A 21,902-nucleotide genomic window follows, 5' to 3' on the forward strand; every position below is an offset into this window, starting at 1 on the left:
GCATTTTCCTTAAATCCTCTTATAAAATAAGTTGTTTAAAAATCTGGTAAAATTGTTATATAGTCATTAAATACAAAATTGCACAAGCTATTATCAAGTATTAGTAAACTACTGAATTTGCTAGCTACTCAAAAAACAATTACAATTATTTCGTCCAAATATTAATGTAACAACTGCTCATATAATTACAAAAACATTTTGTATAGCACAATTATATTCCTGCACTTGAGGTTGTGACACCAATACCGTTATTAATAACCAGTATCCAAATTCTTTGTTGCCTTAAAAGTTTAAAACTGAATACTAATACATCGCCCAGACAAGATTCGTACAAATTACTGTATATTGCCGTGAGCCATGTATAGCACGCCTACATTCCTATACTATCACAGTAGACACATCCTTGGGTCTACTACAAAACACGTCACCATCTCCAGGGTGTTATGGCTATATTGACGTCTACCAGTCTCCAGCCAGAAGACCGTCACCTACAAGCACTTTACAGCCTGTAGCGGCCACTTGTTCCTAGAGAGCAACTTAGCAACACGTCACGTGGAAAGCTGTTAAAGTAAGTAAGTAATTATCAAAAGAAGGCACCAAACCGGGAAGGCTATGTAGCACCATCAAAGGAAAGCTGTTAAAGCTAGTCCTCTTATTTACACAATTTCGGGATTTTCTAATACCTCCTTTGGCAATGAAGATCACATTATACAATTATATAATACAAGGAACACCGTTTCCCAGAAATTACTGTAAATATGTATTTCACAATGTACCCTAGGAGAAGGAAAAACATTCTTTACAACAACGCACAACTTCGTTATCAGCAAAACACTTCTAGGCTCAATGCAACGAAGACCAAATGAAAATTTATTCCTGAATGACTTTATACCAGTTTGCAAAACACACACGCATTACGAACTTCTAATATAATGCTACCCAGTAAATTAGTGTTATTGGTAATTAAAGATTCATGTACCAAGCCCATATATACTTATGGAACATAATGGGCATGTGAACGTTTAGGGTACGAGTTCCGGACGTGAATGCAGATGCAGACGTCATTGGGCTGTATTTTGCTTCATAACCTCCTTTCTATCTACCGTCCCCCTAAAAATCTTCCATTGTCAGCAGCCCTGAAGTAATGCGAGTTAAAATTTATCGTTTATGAAAAATTTGTTTTGCAAAATATTTCGACACGGCATTAAACAATAATAGTTAGAGTAATTGAAACAAGAAACAGAAAACCAAAGTACCGTACTTGCTATTTTAAAACCACCACTACGTGTTAAAACTCACGAATTTTGCGCGTGATTTTGTTCACCTTAACTATTCTGTGTGTACTTTCCTAATAATATATTTTCAGCTAATTGGAAAAATTTTCAGCTCATTCCTGCGAGGCCAATTACATATTCAGCAATACGCGTTTGTTTCTGAAGAATCCCTTCGGTACTTCCAGCTAATTTCATTATGAAATCCACCCCCCCCCAATTTATTACGAAGCCTAGTTTTTATAAGATTTATACCTGCTAAACAAGTAACTAAAAAACCGTGTTTAAGGGTTGCTGTAGTTACTCTTCTCAGAAGAGCACCGACGAGAAATGACGTGCACACATTAACATACCATACAAACTTATGTGCAGCATGCATAGCTAGTGGCACCAACAATGGAAACATTTGTGGTGTATTGTAGCAACTCCTGACCACGTGGCCCTACTTTACAACCTTCGCTTCTTGCACTTGTGGCGATTCTCGAGGTGGTTAAGTGGGCGCACTGCTATTATAATATCAATAAAGCATTAAAAACTGACCTACTTTAAACCTTTACAATGATTAGTCGTAATGTCATGCCTTACTGAAGCGCGGGCGGCGGCGCCCGACGGCGTGCGGGCGGCGGCGCCCGACGGCGTGCGGGCGGCGGCGCCCGACGGCGTGCGGGCGGCGGCGCCCGACGGCGTGCGGGCGGCGGCGCCCGACGGCGTGCGGGCGGCGGCGCCCGACGGCGTGCGGGCGGCGGCGCCCGACGGCGTGCGGGCGGCGGCGCCCGACGGCGTGCGGGCGGCGGCGCCCGACGGCGTGCGGGCGGCGGCGCCCGACGGCGTGCGGGCGGCGGCGCCCGACGGCGTGCGGGCGGCGGCGCCCGACGGCGTGCGGGCGGCGGCGCCCGACGGCGTGCGGGCGGAGGCGCCCGACGGCGTGCGGGCGGAGGCGCCCGACGGCGTGCGGGCGGAGGCGCCCGACGGCGTGCGGGTCTTAGCCATGGCGGATGTAGTTGTACCTGGATTACGATCCCTGACTTTCCCCGAGGTAACAGCCCCGCCATGAGTGCGAGCTCTGGCCCTGACTGAGGTAGCAGCATCTGGAGTGTGATCCCTGACTTTCGCAGAGGTAACAGCCTCTCCATGAGTGCGAGCTCTGGCCCTGGCTGCGGTAGCAGCACCTGGAGTGCGAGCTCTGGCCCTGACTGTGGTAGCAGTACCTGGAGTGCGAGCTCTGGCCCTGACTGTGATAGCAGTACCTGGAGTGCGAGCTCTGGCCCTGACTGCGGTAGCAGTACCTGGAGTGCGAGCTCTGGCCCTGACTGTGGTAGCAGTACCTGGAGTGCGAGCTCTGGCCCTGACTGCGGTAGCAGTACCTGGAGTGTGATCCCTGGCTTTCGCAGAGGTAACAGCCCCACCATGAGCGCGAGCTCTGGCCCTGGCTGCGGTAGCAGCACCAGGAGTGCGAGCTCTGGCCCTGGCTGCGGTAGCAGCACCTGGAGTGCGAGCTCTGGCCCTGGCTGCGGTAGCAGCACCAGGAGTGCGAGCTCTGGCCCTGGCTGCGGTAGCAGCACCTGGAGTGTGATCCCTGGCTTTAGCAGAGCTAACAGCCCCTCCACGAGCGCGAGCTCTGGCCCTAGTAGCGGCAGCAGCATCTGGAGTGTGATCCCTGGCTTTAGCAGAGCTAACAGCCCCTCCATGAGCGCGAGCTCTGGCCCTAGTAGCGGCAGCAGCATCTGGAGTGTGATCCCTGGCTTTAGCAGAGCTAACAGCCCCTCCATGAGCGCGAGCTCTGGCCCTAGTAGCGGCAGCAGCATCTGGAGTGTGATCCCTGGCTTTAGCAGAGCTAACAGCCCCTCCATGAGCGCGAGCTCTGGCCCTGGCTGCAGTAGCAGCACCTGGAGTGCGAGCTCTGGCCCTGGCTGCAGTAGCAGCACCTGGAGTGCGAGCTCTGGCCCTGGCTGCAGTAGCAGCACCTGGAGTGCGAGCTCTGGCCCTGGCTGCAGTAGCAGCACCTGGAGTGCGAGCTCTGGCCTTGGCTGCGGTAGCAGCACCCGGAGTGCGAGCCATGGCCCTAGAAGCGGTAGCAGCACCCGGAGTGTGAAACATTACCCTGGCAGCGGTAGCAGAACCTACTGCAGCAACCTGTGGACCACAAACCAAACGTCCAGAAGTTGGGTGTTCGACTCCAGTTAAACTGCGGCATTTTAAGCCCTTTGCAAGTAAATTGTTATTGCCACATTTCTGTGGGCTGGGAGACGAAATTTCCTTCTTTAATTCATCGTTGTCCTTTAGCTGCTGTTGGAAAACATTCACTTTGCCTTTTATCTCCACCTCTTCCTCCTGCAGGTCATCGCGGACAGTCGAATCGTCGTTTTCGCGATACTGCTGCAGATCGTTGGCAGCCAAGTCTTCATGCCGCTGAAGGTCGTCGTGGGCAGCCAAATCGTCCCGCTGGTCGTCGTGGGCAGCCAAATCGTCCCGCTGGTCGTCGTGGGCAGCCAAATCGTCCCGCTGGTCGTCGTGGGCAGCCAAATCGTCCCGCTGGTCGTCGTGGGCAGCCAAATCGTCGTCCTGTTGCTGTCGGTCGTCGTGGGCAGCCAGGTCGTCGTCCTGTTGCTGTCGGTCGTCGTCCTGTTGCTGTCGGTCGTCGTGGGCAACCAGGTCGTCGTCCTGTTGCTGTCGGTCGTCGTGGACAGCCAGGTCGTCGTCCTGTTGCTGTCGGTCGTCGTGGGCAGCCAAGTCGTCGTCCTGTTGCTGTCGGTCGTCGTGGGCAGCCAAGTCGTCGTCCTGTTGCTGTCGGTCGTCGTGGGCAGCCAAGTCGTCGTCCTGTTGCTGTCGGTCGTCGTGGGCAGCCAAGTCGTCGTTCTGTTGCTGTCGGTCGTCGTGGGCAGCCAGGTCGTCGTCCTGATGCTGCTGGTCGTCGTGGGCAGCCAAGTCGTCGTTCTGTTGCTGTCGGTCGTCGTGGGCAGCCAGGTCGTCGTCCTGATGCTGCTGGTCGTCGTGGGCAGCCAAGTCGTCGTCCTGATGCTGCTGGTCGTCGTGGGCAGCCAAGTCGTCGTCCTGATGCTGCTGGTCGTCGTGGGCAGCCAAGTCGTCGTCCTGATGCTGCTGGTCGTCGTGGGCAGCCAGGTCGTCGTCCTGATGCTGCTGGTCGTCGTGGGCAGCCAGGTCGTCGTCCTGATGCTGCTGGTCGTCGTGGGCAGCCAGGTCGTCGTCCTGATGCTGCTGGTCGTCGTGGGCAGCCAGGTCGTCGTCCTGATGCTGCTGGTCGTCGTGGGCAGCCAGGTCGTCGTCCTGATGCTGCTGGTCGTCGTGGGCAGCCAGGTCGTCGTCCTGATGCTGCTGGTCGTCGTGGGCAGCCAGGTCGTCGTCCTGATGCTGCTGGTCGTCGTGGGCAGCCAGGTCGTCGTCCTGATGCTGCTGGTCGTCGTGGGCAGCCAGGTCGTCGTCCTGATGCTGCTGGTCGTCGTGGGCAGCCAGGTCGTCGTCCTGATGCTGCTGGTCGTCGTGGGCAGCCAGGTCGTCGTCCTGATGCTGCTGGTCGTCGTGGGCAGCCAGGTCGTCGTCCTGATGCTGCTGGTCGTCGTGGGCAGCCAGGTCGTCGTCCTGATGCTGCTGGTCGTCGTGGGCAGCCAGGTCGTCGTCCTGATGCTGCTGGTCGTCGTGGGCAGCCAGGTCGTCGTCCTGATGCTGCTGGTCGTCGTCCTGTTGCTGTCGGTCGTCGTGGGCAGCCAGGTCGTCGTCCTGATGCTGCTGGTCGTCGTGGGCAGCCAGGTCGTCGTCCTGATGCTGCTGGTCGTCGTGGGCAGCCAGGTCGTCGTGGGCAGCCAGGTCGTCGTCCTGATGCTGCTGGTCGTCGTGGGCAGCCAGGTCGTCGTCCTGATGCTGCTGGTCGTCGTGGGCAGCCAGGTCGTCGTCCTGATGCTGCTGGTCGTCGTGGGCAGCCAGGTCGTCGTCCTGATGCTGCTGGTCGTCGTGGGCAGCCAGGTCGTCGTCCTGATGCTGCTGGTCGTCGTGGGCAGCCAGGTCGTCGTCCTGATGCTGCTGGTCGTCGTGGGCAGCCAGGTCGTCGTCCTGATGCTGCTGGTCGTCGTGGGCAGCCAGGTCGTCGTCCTGATGCTGCTGGTCGTCGTGGGCAGCCAGGTCGTCGTCCTGATGCTGCTGGTCGTCGTGGGCAGCCAGGTCGTCGTGAGCAGCCAAGTCGTCGTCCTGTTGCTGCTGGTCGTCGAGAGCAGCCACGTCCTGGTGTACGTGATGAGCTGCTCTATCTTTTACACGACGTCCACACATGTCACCTTCCTGATGAACATTACCCACAGTATCTTGCCCAATCATTGGCATGTTACTAACTTGTTTGGAGTAAAGAATTAGGTTCTCATCCAGGCGACTGTCCTGCGACAAAATTCTTGGATGCTTATGCAGATCCATAATATCCCCTTGTACTGCATCCTCTAAATTCTTCCTGTGTAAAAGAAGACTTTGACAACCGTCTTTAAACTGTTCCTTTTGGTGTGTAGTGTTGCACGTATCTCCATATAGGCCACTGCCTTTATGTTCAGAGGAATCTCCGATAACCATACAATCTTGTGTCTGATTAAATGTGCTAAGGTCGTTTCGAGAAGCACATTGACCAGAAGATGGTTCCCCAATTCTTGTATTTTTGTCATTGAATTGCTGCCAACGATTGTGATCACAGTCGGGAACTGTCTCTTTCGTGTTTTTACCCATCACATTTTGCACACCATGATAACTCTGCCTCCGAGCTGTATTTATAAGGCTGCGTTCGCAATTCTCTACTTGCTGAGCCTCGAACAACTTCCTCATATCCTTTACTTTACGGGGTGGGTCACTATCAGCTTTTTCACCGCAATTTGCGTTCATCCTATCTGTAATTTGCATCTGTCTTTTCTTGGTGGACTCTACCTCTCTAGTAACGACTAATTCACAGCTATCTGGCACGTCTTCACACTTATCCCGGTTTCCAGTGTTCTTCGTCCTCAGTGGCTGGCGGGGAGACACCTCATGCTGCTGCTGCTCAGGTCGCCATGGTACTCCAGCCACCTCGGCCAGGCCCAGCTTCAACTGGTGCTCCTCATCTCCTCTTTCAGCCATTGCAGCACCTGTAGAATACGTTCAGAACCGTACTTAATGGAAAATACTTTATAAAAAAGTAACATATGTATTCATACACCAACCCGTCCTCCTAAAAAGTTTCCCAACGTCAAGAAATTGTACTAAAAACGTGCCTTGTCCTAACCTACCAGAGGACTCAAAACAGAAAACGGGACAGTATGCTAATTGCTCGAGCCGCGTCCATTTTTCTAGTCTGACAATGTTTTGCCTTAGGTAGAGAATACGTCAAATTTCTACGTTCTATTAGGAGGACGGGTTACACACACAAATCAATAAACAGACTAACGCGTGCTGCAAAATACGGTCTAGATGGTATAATTAAGTTGGTATTTTGTCAGGGACAGGCAGCCTGTGAATATGTGTAAGTATGTCGTAGTCCCCCTCTCCTCCTAAGGCGGAACGACTGACATTCTCCCAGGATCCAACCCCACAACAGCTTAACTTCCGATACAGTACCTATTTACTGCTATGTGAACAGAAATTAGGTGATAGGGAAGCAATTCCAACCATTTGTCCCACCTGGGATTCGAACCCTGAATTCCCGGTTGTACATCGAGAACTAACCCAATTGTACTTTACAGGGACCCGACGTTCACTATCCCTGAACCATGGTCAGGATTAAAATAATTACATATTGATCAAGCTATTTATGGCCGTAACTCCCTATATTTTTTCCTTTACGCACGTGGGTACAGCAGTTTAACAGGCCTTCAGATCAAACCCAAGGAAAGTCTGTCCTTCCGTTATTATATATAATTAAAATCGTTGAAGTCAACATTTCATTCATCTAGATGATTTTTCTCTATGGTACGTGCAGTTTGGATGAAGGGTTCACCCTCGATGCCTGCACTAGTGAGACGCGTCAATGTGGCGCGCCTCTGTTTATTTGGAAATGCTTAAATTATTATTCTTTTCAGTAGATGTAGAGGCAGAGACTAAAAAAAGTGTTTTGGAGTGGGATGCACTTTAGGGCGAGGGCTGGATGTTATGTTTCTGGCGTCAGCTGATCGTTGGTGCTTTCGCAGTAAGGAATTTTATTCAATAGTTGTTGGTTTGAAGTAAATGCGCAGGTTAAATATGGCCCAATTTGTTGGTTGACCGGAGAACTTTAGCCAATGCTGTGGCTATTTGATATGTTAAGTAATGTCTCTCTTCCACCCTAATACAAGTTCTATATTGAAAGGCATTTTAAGGGTGATAAGTGTAGTTGTTTGAAATTAACTTTAGCACTATGATGTCGGAAGGAGTGAAGGAGGTAATATTAAAGGTGTCTGGAACCTGGCAGTGGATGCAAAGTTCATGTCTGCCCTGTATTTATAGTTGTGTAATACAAGTTTGGCGTGCCCATCCTTATTCTGGTCGTTGTTATATCTATTTATCTTTTTCTGACTGATGTTTCCAAGTCTCCCACCTCCTTAAATGGTTCCATAGCATAAGGAAGAGCATGACCCATACCATTTTTGCTATCAAGTCTTTGATAATGGTGATTTTAATGTACGTTCAAGCTCTGCATGTTTTCGTTTAGTATGGCTTGAATTGCACTTTTGGAGTCGCTACAGAGTATATCCCAATAGGTACTGTTGTAATTATGTAAAGAGCTTGGTTCAAGTCATAATTCAGCTGTGAATACAGATAGATGGTTTGACAATCGCCATAGCTGGTTGAGGTGGTATTGTGGGTTCCATACAGAGGGTTCATCGTGTTGTAGGACGTGTAATCTGTTTGAATTGCTCCGGTATTGGGGTAGTAATTTTTCTGTGGAGGCTGAGGCTATGGCCGATTCTCATGAAGACTTTAGTACGTCGTGTTGATGTTTTAGGAATTATGTAATGCCAAGGAGGAATTATAGGGAGGGGGGATATCTTTGATACCCCCCCCAGAGTCAAATAATGTGTAAACACACTGTGCAAATCTATGTAAATAAAGGGAAGGGGAGGGGAGACTAAGTTGAGGTTCAGTTTTGGAATATATATTTAAGTGTATACTAGCCCATGTTAGGAAGGATTATGAAGGGCTGGTGGGTAACCCTATTACTAGGGTTGACCCTACATAACCGGGGTCACAAGGCAGCTATCCTATTGTAGAGGAAAATTCTTGCACAAGTTTGAACAATCTAAGAAAGTACACAAGCCGATAGTTTCCAAATTCAGGCAAGCAAGGAATGGGAATTAAACTCACACCTAGCATAGTTGAACACTTCAATAATACTGGAATTACCAAACTAATCAGCATAACTTGGGTAATTAATGTTTAAATATATGAAGGGACTAATTTCCTGTCATGAACTATCGCTCATAGAACATCCACATTGGGATAATGCAGAATTGCTAAACTAGGAACACTATGATAATGTCACTAAAATTTAAAGGTTTAAATATTCTGTAGGGAGCAGAGGGATATTATATTGATATAGCAAACCAGACATGATAGGGCTCATCTCATCTAGACAATTAAAATTTTGAACAAGTTGGGAGGATATTAATCAAAACTACTACTATAAAAGTAGTTAAATTTATCAAAGGGCAAGAGTGTTAAGCTCAAGTCAACGTAGTACAGAAAACTGTTTTTGTTCCCACCTTGGGGGATATAAACCCATTGAACCGCCCTTTCCCCCCCATCCGGCCGAAGCTGTAAATGTCAAGACATTACTCCAGTTTAAAACTCAGCTAAAAAAACACAGGAACAATCTAGGATTTTTGCAGCTGAAAAAAATCCCTCACATTACCCCTTTCCATAACAAACTGCCACTTTTACAATACTTTGTCCAAAGTATTGTAAAAGTATTTAAAAATATTGTAAAATAAACTCCCAAGGGATTATCCCCAAACCACCGCTCACCATGTAAATTTCGGCTCCTAATACATCAAGGATCATTTTAGATCGCTTAAAATACCGCCGCTTTTAAAAGACCAGAGAAATGGGCCTAAACGGGGCTTAACCAGAGCAGGATATAGCCGAAGAGTAACATCAGGTATCTTATTACTAACGCTTCGATAAATAAATCCCAGTGTCCTATTTGCCTTATTACGAACACTTATGCACCGATTTTCTAGTTTTAAATTCTTACTACTAATAACTCCCAGATCCCTTTCGCAATCCTACCTTGCAATCTCAACACCATCTAGCTCGTATCTTGTAACTACCATCATTACCTAGCCTCAAAACCTAACATTTATCAGAATTAATCTGCATCTGCAAATCTTTTGACCAATTCAAAACCCTATTTAGATCGTCTTTAAGTGATAGCGTGTCTTGTGTTTATTTCCCTCCCGATTTTTTTTTATCTTCGGCGAATTTGCAAATATTGCAGCTCAAACCCGAATCTAAATCATTGATATATACGCCGCTCCCACTCCCCCTCCCCCCCCAACTCCGGCGACGCCGCACCCACTCCCCCTCCCCCCCCAACTCCGGCGACGCCGCACCCACTCCCCCTCCCCCCCCAACTCCGGCGACGCCGCACCCACTCCCCCTCCCCCCCCCAACTCCGGCGACGCCGCACCCACTCCCCCTCCCCCCCCCCCAACTCCGGCGACGCCGCACCCACTCCCCCTCCCCCCCCAACTCCGGCGACGCCGCACCCACTCCCCCTCCCCCCCCAACTCCGGCGACGCCGCACCCACTCCCCCTCCCCCCCCCAACTCCGGCGACGCCGCACCCACTCCCCCTCCCCCCCCAACTCCGGCGACGCCGCACCCACTCCCCCTCCCCCCCCAACTCCGGCGACGCCGCACCCACTCCCCCTCCCCCCCCCCCCAACTCCGGCAACGCCGCAACGCCGCACCCACTCCCCCTCCCCCCCCCAACTCCGGCAACGCCGCACCCACTCCCCTCAACTCCGGGGACGCCGCACCCACTACCCCCAAACACAGCAGCCGTCCTGCATGCCCCACCCCTAAGAAACCCACCAATTAGCCTGGCCCACCGCCGCCAGTACTTCCATTTTCCACGATTCTGCTTCAAGCTGACCAAGACTGGTCACTGTAGCACCACCCCTCAAAGCTCTGACGCCGCCTCTACACCTAATAGGAAGATAGAATTAGCCTACGCTACTCTATCCTTTTGAGATGTATTATATATATAAATGTACTTCAACTCTACGCATAATTAAAGTTGTCAACCACCGCTGCACCTCCATAACTCCAATAATGACTGACACTGCCACTAATATTCCCTTCACCCTACCCCGAACCGTTCACACAAATTCGGTTACCATCCATACCCCCTCCACAGGAGACATCTCCCGTCACGCAGGGTGCAACCGCACCTCCACATCTCCAGTATCATCTATTGATACTGGTAATGGCTAAAAAGGGCCACCACATACGGGCTATTCATGCCCGTGCCGCCTATTGGGTGGCTTAATCTTCTTCAATCATTAATCCACCCCCTCCCTCACAACCTCTACAGTCGCCGCTGCCACAACCACTCATATAAACAACCTGATGGTAATACTCATCAGAAGCCAAGTTATAACCTGATAAAGACGGCTTATTATACCTTCTCCTTGAATTCTTCACTACAACGATATAAGCGCTGGAACACCTTCAAAGTTTCAGAATATCGCCAAGAAAATTGGTCGTGTCTGGTGGTCTTGAGGAAGCAAAGCGTCTTATCTGGCCACGGGATCACTAACACATGTGTAGTGAATACGAAGTTTTAGAGAAATCAGAGGGCGCCACCAGACACTTTCATTGGTGTGTCAAGGACCGGTAAGCTAGGACGGTCCGGCAAGAGAAGTACTGTACGCGGTCAAGTGACAGGTTAGTATCGTTGCCGGTCAACAGGTGGTGCTGATAAGGGAACATTACTTTTCGCCCTCACTAATGTGTAACACCCTGCAGGAGTAAAGCATACAGTTGGTGTTTCCGAAATAAATGTGATGAGCTTATATGAAATGGAGTAATGCAAAAAACAGAATTGTGGATAGTCCTATTTGAATGAAATTTAACAGGTGGGTTGAGCGTAGATCTACCATAGTTTATCATAATATCATCAACACTCTGTTTTCTACTTTTATGAGACTATACCTGGATTGTACCTGGATGGGGTTCGGGAGTTCTAGACGCCAAGCCCAGCCCGGGTCCAGGCTTGACTTGTGATCGAGAGCTTGGTCTAACAGACTTGTTTGTAGCGGCTCGCAGGCTCAAATTTCCACCACAGCGCGGTTGGTCCGGCACTTCTAGAAGAAAAACTATCTAGTTTTCTCCTGAAGATGTCCAGGTTTGTTCCCCGGCAATATTTCTTATTCTCGCTGGGAGGGTGTTGAACGACCATGGACTTCTGATAAACAGTGTTCTCAGATTGCACCTCTGCTCTTCACTGGTTCTATTCTGCATTTTCTTCCATATAGTTCACTCCAGTATGTTGTTATTTTACTGTGTAGATTTGGGACCTGGACCTAGATTCAGGAAGCTCTGTGTATTTCTTCGTAAGTGGGTTTGCTACGAAGGTTCCTAAGTGCGCCCTAAGAAGATGCTTAGGTGCGATTCAATAAGGTATACTTAGGAAGAAAATTGTTGGTTCACCTGCGTGCCGATAGAGGTCACTACAGTGTTTCGTTTGGCCAATCAGAGAGCAGCAACATTCTTCATATTGAAGATTTTTTTTTTTTTTTTTTTTTTGAGATATATACAAGAGTTGTTACATTCTTGTACAGCCACTAGTACGCGTAGCGTTTCGGGCAAGTCCTTAATCCTATGGTCCCTGGAATACGATCCCCTGCCGCGAAGAATCGTTTTTTCATCCAAGTATACATTTTACTGTTGCGTTATTAATTAATAATTCTAAGAGCGTTAGAGTCTTTAAATAACAGACGCCAAGTATATCAGAATATTGTGATAGAGTGTAGAGAGAATGTTAAGAGACTAGAAAAAACTGGGTATAAAGTAAAATTCATGTGGATCCCTTCACATGTGGGAATACTGTTGAATGAGGTAGTTGATGACATAGCGAAGAGAGCCACTGAAAAAAACTCTTGTTGATGTTGTATGTCAGTTAACCTTGAAACAAATAAAAACAAGACTCAAGGTGATTCAGGAGGGTGAAGAAATGATAAAGAGAATGGCAATGGTGGACAGTAGTAACACACTTAAGAATTATTCAATAATAAATACAAATTCGTCCTTCACTTATGGTAAAGGAAAGTCTACTTGGAAGGATTCAATTTACATGAGATTACGATTAGGATATAAATATATCTGGCAATACGGTGTTGATGTCAGTGAAAAAGATAAGGAGTGTAAATTATGTAGTATGCCGTACGCCCACACCTTAGAACATTATGTATTAGAGTGTCACCTTATTGAAAAATATAGAAATAAGGAAATAAATAGTGTACCACATCAAATTGTTTGGATGTGTGATAATGGTATAATAGACAGTATACTTAGGAGCTACAAGAATTTTGCCCCAAGAATGTAACAATTATATGCTGTACTTGCTGTATGCAATGTTAAATGGGATTCTTGTACTGTTATATGTCTATTTGTACTCACTGAATTTGTGCGCCCCTTGAGGGACTTTAAGTAGAGGGGGGTAGAAATAGCCTAAGCTACTCTATCCCTTTGAGATGTATTTATTGCTTATCTCAATAAACATACTTGAACTTGAACTGAAGAGGACTACCACTTACGGGCCTACCTCAAGGTAACAATCAGGTGAGAACATAAAATATAAGGCTGATCTATTAGCCTCCGTTAGCAAAATCCGGGTACAGCATAAGAATATCTTCCAATATTCCTAAGTGTATGAAGTAATTACAGAGTTCAAAGTACCTTATACCATTTGGTCTAAAGTCACTTATAACAGGGCAATCACAGATATAGTGTTGGTGAGTATGTCCCAGCTCTTGTTCACATAGTTTACAATTGGAATATTCACCATTGGGGGCTATTCATTACCTGCAGCCACCTGCGATACATATCGATATCCTAGCCTAATTCTGGCAATTACAATGTCACACTGTCATTGTGACACTAGTGGAAGTTTTATGCTGTCCGTTCATATAATTCTCGATTCTAAATAACCGCTGCATTATGTAGGAATGCGGAGGAATTTCTGATGGAGGAGAAGACAGTTGCACAGCGCGATCCGCAGCGCGCGGAGCGCCGCGGGGGGGCCTATATATAGCAGAGAGGAGGGGTCATGCGTTCTTTCTTGTTCCAGCCTCGCTCCGCTTCACAAGTCTTAGAAAAAATTTTACGTTACAAATTTAATTATGTACTTCTTTAAGGCATTTAATTTCCTACTATTTACTCTTCTATTATGCATTAACTTATTTTCCGCTACATTATTCCCGTAATTACTTAAGGATTATGGACATTCGCTTTTTTGTACTTCCCTTATATGTTACACGGTTATTATTTATCCCGGTTATTCACTGATGTAATTAGGTATTCTATACTAATTCTAAAACCCTCTTTTGGTTGTTGGTACTTCCCTCATCCTGTAACGCTGTGCTACTAGAGGCTTTCCAAGTTTGTAATTACTACGCAATACTATGTATTCTCACAAACCAATCAGTCTTACCCTATCCTAACTTAATAAAAAATCTTAATCGCAATAGTTAATTAATTACGCTGCTTGTTTCTCCCAGTTTGGGGGGTGTTCTTCTTGGAATTGTTATTTACGGTTTAACGAGAAACCTTAAACATTGATGCCTTCCTTCTGTCATTACTTCGTCGTCACACCTTGGCCTACCCTACCGTAATTAGTTACTGTTCACATTTGTGCCTTCCTCTTATTTATTGGGGCACCGGGGTTTTTCTGGACTATATTTAAAACTACAATTATGAAGCCTTTCTAAATTTATTTGGTTACTTTTAGATTTACACCTATGCTTTAGATATTGGGAATTACTATAGGAAAATTAGTGCTGTAGGTATTTTCCCGGTAGCCGCATGTTTTTTTTTTCCAAATTTTTTTTTTGGGGGGATATTTTCAAGAGGTGGCACGGGCATGTCTCCCGACATATGCTTGTTTCTTCGGCCTCCATTGTTCCATTCAATAATTTTATATAGGCAACCTCGACAGAGGGCTGCGTTGCATTTCAACGCTCCTTGTCTGCCATGGTATTTTTAATTTCGGGACTTATTGTAGGTCTTCTCTTACATTGCGTTATTCTTTCACATTCTTATTTTCAAAGTTTTCCTTTTTCCATTTGTACTCCAGTACGCATGGGGTTGTTACTTATTCTTCTTCTCTCCCTCATTCATTTTATTTATTGGTGATATTTTTGTTCTGGTCTGCATGACCACATGGGTTTGTCGACAATCAAACTCATTCTTTTCATTGGTCCAAATTCTTCACCCTGCCTTTGTTTTCATTCTCTGTTGGTAATTATTTTAGTTAGATGACGTTCATTAGCATTAATTAAGTTAAACGATTCGTTTATGTTTTGACAACTGGCGGAGATGGTACAACATTGTTGGCCTTAAATTATATTGGTGGGGGCTGTAGCCGTGTAGTAGCTATGTCGTTGCCAACTCACTTGCCCTTTTTCCCTCTTTTACACAGGGACGAGAATCAGGTCATCCCACCGTCTCCATCGAGGAAGAGGACACGGGTGGCCTCCACGAGAGGACACCAACGTGGAAGAGCAAGGACGCAGCCAGCAAGGACGCGGGCAAAGCCAGCTCGCTATGCTTCCCCCTCTTCGGGGACGTCATCGGGGGACTCGGAAGTGGAGGATGACCATGTACCAAGGATCAGACCAGCAGAAACCGCTGAGGCCGGAGCAACGTCACTACCGACAATAATTTCAGCAGAAGACTGGGCAACGCTACAGGCACTTATCACGCAGGCTCGGGATACCTCTGTGGACGCGAGCAAGCGCGACGTTGGAAACACCGTGGATGTCACTGCTGGGCAGACCTCCCCTATAGTAGGACGCCCGCGACAAAGAGCCAAGGGCGCCACATCACGGCGACACGACAGTTCCACCAGCACGTCCACGGACGGTGAGTACCATTTAGAAACCATGTCGAAGCCACCCTTCACCTGGCAGGGGGCACAGCAGGGCACATACATCCCACGGCTCGGCGAACACGTCCCTCATTCAATCAGAGAAAAGGTTTGGGCGGATAAGTACGTGGATCTCAGGGATATGCTAGGTTATGAAAGGGATGCAGGGCGCGTGGACACGCGACCTGCATCTGCCTCCGATACGCAAGTATCCGCTAAAAAGCTACCGCCTCTAACACCGGACCAGTGGGAGCATGCTTTTGACATATATGCAACGATCTACCTAGAGAGGCACCCGGAGGCAGGGCAGGAGCTGTTCACATACGTTAGATATGTAAAAACAATGAAAACGTCCCTCAGAGGTGACTGGATGTGGTACGACGAGGCTTTCAGGTGGGACAGGGAAAGGTCGGGCTGCCCATGGCGAGCTTACAGATTAGACCTGGAACTGAGGTCAGTACAGCGCATACAGCAGGAGGGACTTATGCGTCTTGTCCCGGGGCGAACGTCAAAAAATTTTCAAGTCAATGCTCGAGGCGCGGCAGTTCCCCCGGGCTACTGCTACGCTTTCCACACAAGAGGCCCGGGCTGCCGACAACCCACTTGTGCGTTCCAACATTATTGCCCACGATGTTACAAGCGACACCCTGCCTACAATCCCTGCTCACAGGTGCGCAAAGGATATGGGGATGAGCGGCAACAACGTCGCCCCCCACAGGATCAGTATACAAAGAACACCAGAATTACAGATGTCCGTGGACGTACCAACGCCGGTCAACGCAGACGCACTTAATGTTTTACTGGCGGGTTACCCATTACGGGAATACATTGTGAGGGGTTTCAAAAGGGGTTTCCTACTTGGCTTTGAAGGGACGCGGTCCCCTCTCTCTTCAAGCAACCCTTCGGACACGACGGAACGCTCGCATATTGTGGGACCAATGCTAGACAAAGAATTAAGACTGGGACGAATCGCGGGACCTTTTGAGGTACCACCGCTCCCGAACTTTAAGTGCTCCCCCATAGCTCTGAGAGAAAAATCCACGCCAGGTAAGTTCAGGCTCTTGCATAATCTTAGTTTTCCTTATTCACAACTAAGCGTGAATGCCAACATTCCTAAGGCGTCTTCAACCGTGCACTACCAGAACATCAATGATGCCATCGAGTTGGTTGTCAGGTGTTCGCCAGGGGCGTTCCTGGCAAAGTGTGACATTGCAGAAGCATTTCGGATTGTCCCAGTACACCCGAGCGATTATCATCTCCTAGGTTTCCATTACGATGGGCGGTACTATTACGAGAAGATGCGCAGTATGGGAGCTGCCTCCTCCTGCAGGATCTTCGAGACTTTTTCAAGCGGTCTGAAATGGATCCTCGAGGAGAAGTTCAACGTGCGGGGTGTTGTGAAGGTACTTGATGATTTTCTCTTCGTCAGCAGTTCTTTTGAAGGATGCCTGCGTGACCTGCGGGTGTTCACCGCTCTGTGCGAACAACTGGGGCCTGGCGCCACACAAGACTGAGGGACCGTGCACTAGGCTTACGTTCTTAGGCATCGAAATAGATGCATGTAGGATGGAAACCAGACTTCCAGAGGACAAGCGGACGAAGTACCAGGCAGAAGTCGAGACGGCGATGGGGAAGAAGTCACTTCCCCTGCGAGACCTTCAGTCGATCATAGGTAGGCTGCAATTCGCCACATCGGTAATCCCGGGAGGATGGGCTTTCCTAAGACGACTGCACGCGCTCACTAGTGGGGTGCAGCGTCCCTCGCGTCTATGCTTACTGGACGCTGAGGCTCAGCTAGACCTTGTAGCCTGGCGCTCCTTCCTCATTAATTTTAACGGTGTTACAGTTTTTCCCCCCGATGGAGGTTGGGGGTCAGCGGTGTCTCTATCAATGGGCGCAGACGCCTCTTCTAGAGGGTACGGGCACACCTTGGGGGCAGCATGGTTCAGGGGCATGTGGCCAGATTCATGGCGAAGGCTTAACATAGCCCTGCTGGAGCTTTATCCTTTCTATATGGGTATTTCCATCTTCGCTCAGGTATTGTCCAACAAGAGGCTAGTCTGCAGGTCTGATAATAGCGCTGTGGTAAATGTGCTTTCTTCACTGTCTGCCAAGTGCCCAATTCTTATGCAAATAGTCAGGCCTCTGGCCGTACTCCTGCTTACGCATAATATCACACTTCTCCCATCACACATTCCCGGCAAGCTTAATACAGTTTGTGATGCCCTTTCACGCTTACAGGTCCTGCCGCACATGTTCCTCAGGGAAGCGGGCCTCGCAGAGAATCCAGTCGAAGTGCCGCAAAACTTACTGCCCCGCAACTTCGCCCTGCAACTTTGAGGACCCTACTCAATTCACTGCAACCTACAACACGGAGGGCGTATCAGGCAAAATGGGCGGAGTACGTGGCCTATGTCGCGGGGGAACGGCGTGGGATGCACCCTTTTGATGCCCCAACTTCAACACTTGCGAATTTCCTACAGTCTCTGCTTACGCGGGGTCTGGTCTACCGCTCGCTGAGCACTTACCTAGCGGCTATAGCTTTCATCTTCAAACTGAATGGTCCGAAGGACCCCACGCGTAAGTTTGTTGTCACTCAGCTGCTAAAAGGAGCAAGAAAAGCTGCGCGCCGGTCAACGATACGGCGTCTTCCTGTGACGAGGTGCCTATTACACCGTCTTCTACGAGCCCTGGGAAAAGTATGTATGTTGGAGCACGATAAAAAGTGCTACAGGGCAATTTTTTCCTTGGCTTTTCACGCATGCCTGCGCCCTGGGGAAGTGGTCTACGCCGCGAACGGTCAACACACTCTCCGGCTGGAACAGATAACACTCACAAGAACACGACTGGATATACTACTCGGTTCATACAAACACAGTGCGGGTCGCACGCCTACGCTATCTTTGAAGGTGAACACCAATAACAGGTACTGCCCGGTACGAGCCCTCTCAAAATACCTCGCCCTACGGGGTACGGCGCCAGGACCAATATTCCTCAATGCACACGGCGCCCCTGTGACGAGGCAAGATTTCTCTCGGATGCTACGAGGCACCCTGGCCGCTTTGGGTCTTCCTCCCAACGACTACGCCCCACATTCCTTCCGGATTGGACGGGCCACGCAGCTGTCACTTGACGGTCATCTACAGGACACGATTAAGGCCGTCGGACGGTGGAGGAGTGACATTTTTCACTCTTACGTCAGGCAAGATGTCATCTCGCTTCCTCATTGAAATGTTCCGCGGCCAGCGGGCACTCGCCCTTCGGGGGGGGGGGGGGGGGTCCGGCCAGCTGGCTCTGAGGAGTGGGGGTGCAGCACCGGCCCCTAAGTATTATGCTGTCCGCAGCTACTTTCACTTGTAAGAGTATTGTTAAATTTGTCCTATAGGTGTATTCTACAGCTACTAGTAATTTACCATTTCACATTATGTCTGGGATTTGCCACATTATTTATGTCATGTGTTAGGCCACTATATGCTACTCTTTAAGCCCCGATTCTACTTAAAAATTATGTTAAACGTTTGCCTTACTTGTACCAATAGTTAATAAGGATTCCGCATTCTTCAGACCATGTTCTATTTAGTTACCGGATATAAGCATATATATTAATGTTATTAAGTCATTGTAGCCAAGTTATACATGTATTTATGCTGTTGTAAAATTATGGTCACTGCTTCGCAAGCGGGGATGTTTCTGGCGGGGGAGAAAGAAACAATTGCGCAGCGCGTCCCGCGGCGTTGCGCGGGCAGTTTGGGGCCGTATAAATACGGGCGCACAATGGGGCTCTGCCTCACTCCGCCTGCCCTCGCCGCTGCCCTCGCAAAAACCCACCCTCCCCCCCCCCTTTGCAAGCAGCTGCTTTTGTACCCCCGTCATGCTTTGCACAGTTGTCCCGATTGTCTCCCCACTGCATATGGGAAGGGGGGTGCAGCGCCGGTCCCCAAGTGTCCCGCTGTCCGCAGCTAATACTTTGCCCAGTCTAGGTGCTAGTAAGCCCTACTTGTAGTCACACCCCCTTCTCCTTATCCATTAGGTCTTTTACGGCCTCTTGGCCGGGTACATTACGTGTTATGTGGTCTCTCACTTATTAGTTATTCTTTGTGTCCTGCCTGTTATATCCTAGTGTTATATAATTACTACACATTTGCACTCGGCCTTAATTCTAGTACCAGTTAACCTTTAGGTTTCTGCAGAATTAGTTTCCATGTCACTATAGGCTAAGGTCTCATACTTACTACGGGTGTACCTTTTAAGTTAAATCTAGTCCTCGGACTTGGAATTGTTACTGTTAATTCTTACTTTATATATTTTAATATAAACGTTATATATTTACTTAATTTATATTTGTAACTTTATATATTTACATGTTCAATATTAAGTTTAATATAATATCAACTTTGTTATAAGTCTATAATATAAACCGTGTTTAATATAAACTTTATATAATTACTTACTTTATATATATTTGAACTTTATATATTTACATGTTCTGCAGAATTTAATCTTCAATAAACTTTAACGCCCCATACTGCCAGTATCTTTCTCCCCCTGGTCAGAAAATACAAGTTACCTGTTCATTAACATGGCGCCCCTTGAGGGACTTGAAGTAGAGGGGGGTAGAAATAGCCTAAGCTACTCTATCCCTTTGAGATGTATTTTTTTCTTGTCTCAATAAACATACTTGAACTTGAACTTGAACATGGTCTGAAAAAATTTAATTATTTTGTTACTACTAAAAAATTAAATAAATAGGTCCCAATGCTGTCGGTGTCTTATTCCTCCGTTATCAGAAAATAACCGCTGCATTATATAGGAATGCGGAGGAATTTCTGATGGAGGAGAAGACAGTTGCACAGCGCGATCCGCAGCGCAGCGCGCGGAGCGCCGCGGGGGGCCTATATATAGCAGAGAGGAGGGGTCATGCGTTCTTTCTTGTTCCAGCCTCGCTCCGCTTCACAAGTCTTAGAAAAAAATTTCCCACCCTCCTCCCCTTCCAATGTTCAGCGGCAATATAACCCTACGCACAGTACTATGTCTTTGTCCTTTATTGTTGGTCAACAGGGGGGTGCAGCACCGGCCCCTAAGTATTACGCTGTCCGCAGCTACTTACTCTCACTTGTAAGAGTATTGTTAAATTTGTCCTATAGGTGTATTCTACAGCTACTAGTAATTTACCATTTCACATTATGTCTGGGATTTGCCACATTATTTATGTCATGTGTTAGGCCACTATATGCTACTCTTTAAGCCCCGATTCTACTTAAAAATTATGTTAAACGTTTGCCTTACTTGTACCAATAGTTAATAAGGATTCCGCGTTCTTCAGACCATGTTCTATTTAGTTACCGGATATAAGCATATATATTAATGTTATTAAGTCATTGTAGCCAAGTTATACATGTATTTATGCTGTTGTAAAATTATACAAGTTACCTGTTCATTAACATGGTCTGAAAAAATTTAATTATTTTGTTACTACTAAAAAATTAAATAAATAGGTCCCAATGCTGTCGGTGTCTTATTCCTCCGTTATCAGAAAACATGTTTACTTAGTTTAGTTCATTAATTATGCACCCCATATATCGTCTTGTGGGCGGTAGTGGAAAAGGTTACAGAGGCACATAAACATGTCATAGCTCTTTATACTCTTGCTTTCTGGCTTTTGTGTGTCAGTGACTGCTCTTCTGTCTTCCCTAATTTCCTAAAATATTGCGGCTTTGACAGAAGAGATTGGAATGCCCATATCCCACTCAACTTCAGGCTTATCACATTCAGTTTTAGCTGCCTTGTTTGTGTCATCATGCTGGACAACACCTATATGAGAAGGTATCCATACAAATGAGACTTTGAAACTCCTACTGTTTGCAATAATAATGTTGTTTATAATGGAAGTTACAACTACAACCTTTTGAAGATCAATGCTAATTTTATCTAGATAATGTAATAAACGAAAGTTTTCTATGTCAACAGAAAGGCAGAAATATAAGCTACACTTTAAATACTTGTCATAAATATAGCTGAAGTGAAAGCGAAGATATATGCATTTGATACTGTACAGTTTCTTGATGGCTTGCTCTAAGAGTGTGAAGCCCTTCACACCAGCCTATAAATTGTGTAATTTATTTCCATATATGCTAATTAACCTTAAAATCTATATGTCAGAAGGAAGGAAGATGTAGACGTTAATGTGACAACATTTCAAGAAATATCTCTGTCTTTAAAGTTAAATAATACAATCCTATCGCCGGTGTCCGGACACATGAAAGCTACTTAGGTATCAGTGGCCAGCCAGGTGGAGATCACAGGCTGTACAATACTGATAAATTATGTAATTCACAGAGATACGTTGATAAATATTAATGTTTTACATTTCATTAAAAATGCAGATATATACTTTGTTTCATACGTTAAATGTAACAATATTTCAGTATATATTATATAAACATAGTATATATAATTCAGTATATACAATATATAATAAGTGTCAGACCACGGAGGAAGAATTGAAACAGGAATTTCCTTTAGTACTTTCTTATATTAATACAT

General features: G+C 47.3%; 2 protein-coding genes across 2 annotated transcripts; one reads left to right on the top strand and one right to left on the bottom strand.

Moving 5' to 3' along the window:
• Positions 1-1,811: 1,811 nt before the first annotated feature.
• On the bottom strand, positions 1,812-11,050 carry LOC123772565 (uncharacterized). The gene is made up of 2 exons (XM_069326190.1): positions 10,896-11,050; positions 1,812-6,382 (listed from the first exon to the last, which is right to left on the bottom strand). The coding sequence occupies exon 2, from the start codon at positions 6,372-6,374 to the stop codon at positions 1,812-1,814; it is 4,563 nt and encodes a 1,520-aa protein (XP_069182291.1). The 5' UTR covers positions 6,375-6,382; positions 10,896-11,050.
• Positions 11,051-11,728: 678 nt separating this feature from the next.
• Positions 11,729-19,692, top strand: LOC123772484 (uncharacterized). Its single transcript, XM_045765693.2, has 2 exons — positions 11,729-15,355; positions 17,601-19,692. Exons 1-2 carry the CDS (start codon positions 14,869-14,871, stop codon positions 18,587-18,589), a joined length of 1,476 nt encoding a protein of 491 aa, XP_045621649.1. The 5' UTR covers positions 11,729-14,868; the 3' UTR covers positions 18,590-19,692.
• The last annotated feature ends 2,210 nt before the right edge of the window (positions 19,693-21,902 follow it).

Source organism: Procambarus clarkii, chromosome 17 (assembly GCF_040958095.1).
Source record: "Procambarus clarkii isolate CNS0578487 chromosome 17, FALCON_Pclarkii_2.0, whole genome shotgun sequence".
Taxonomy (NCBI): Eukaryota; Metazoa; Arthropoda; class Malacostraca; order Decapoda; family Cambaridae; genus Procambarus; species Procambarus clarkii.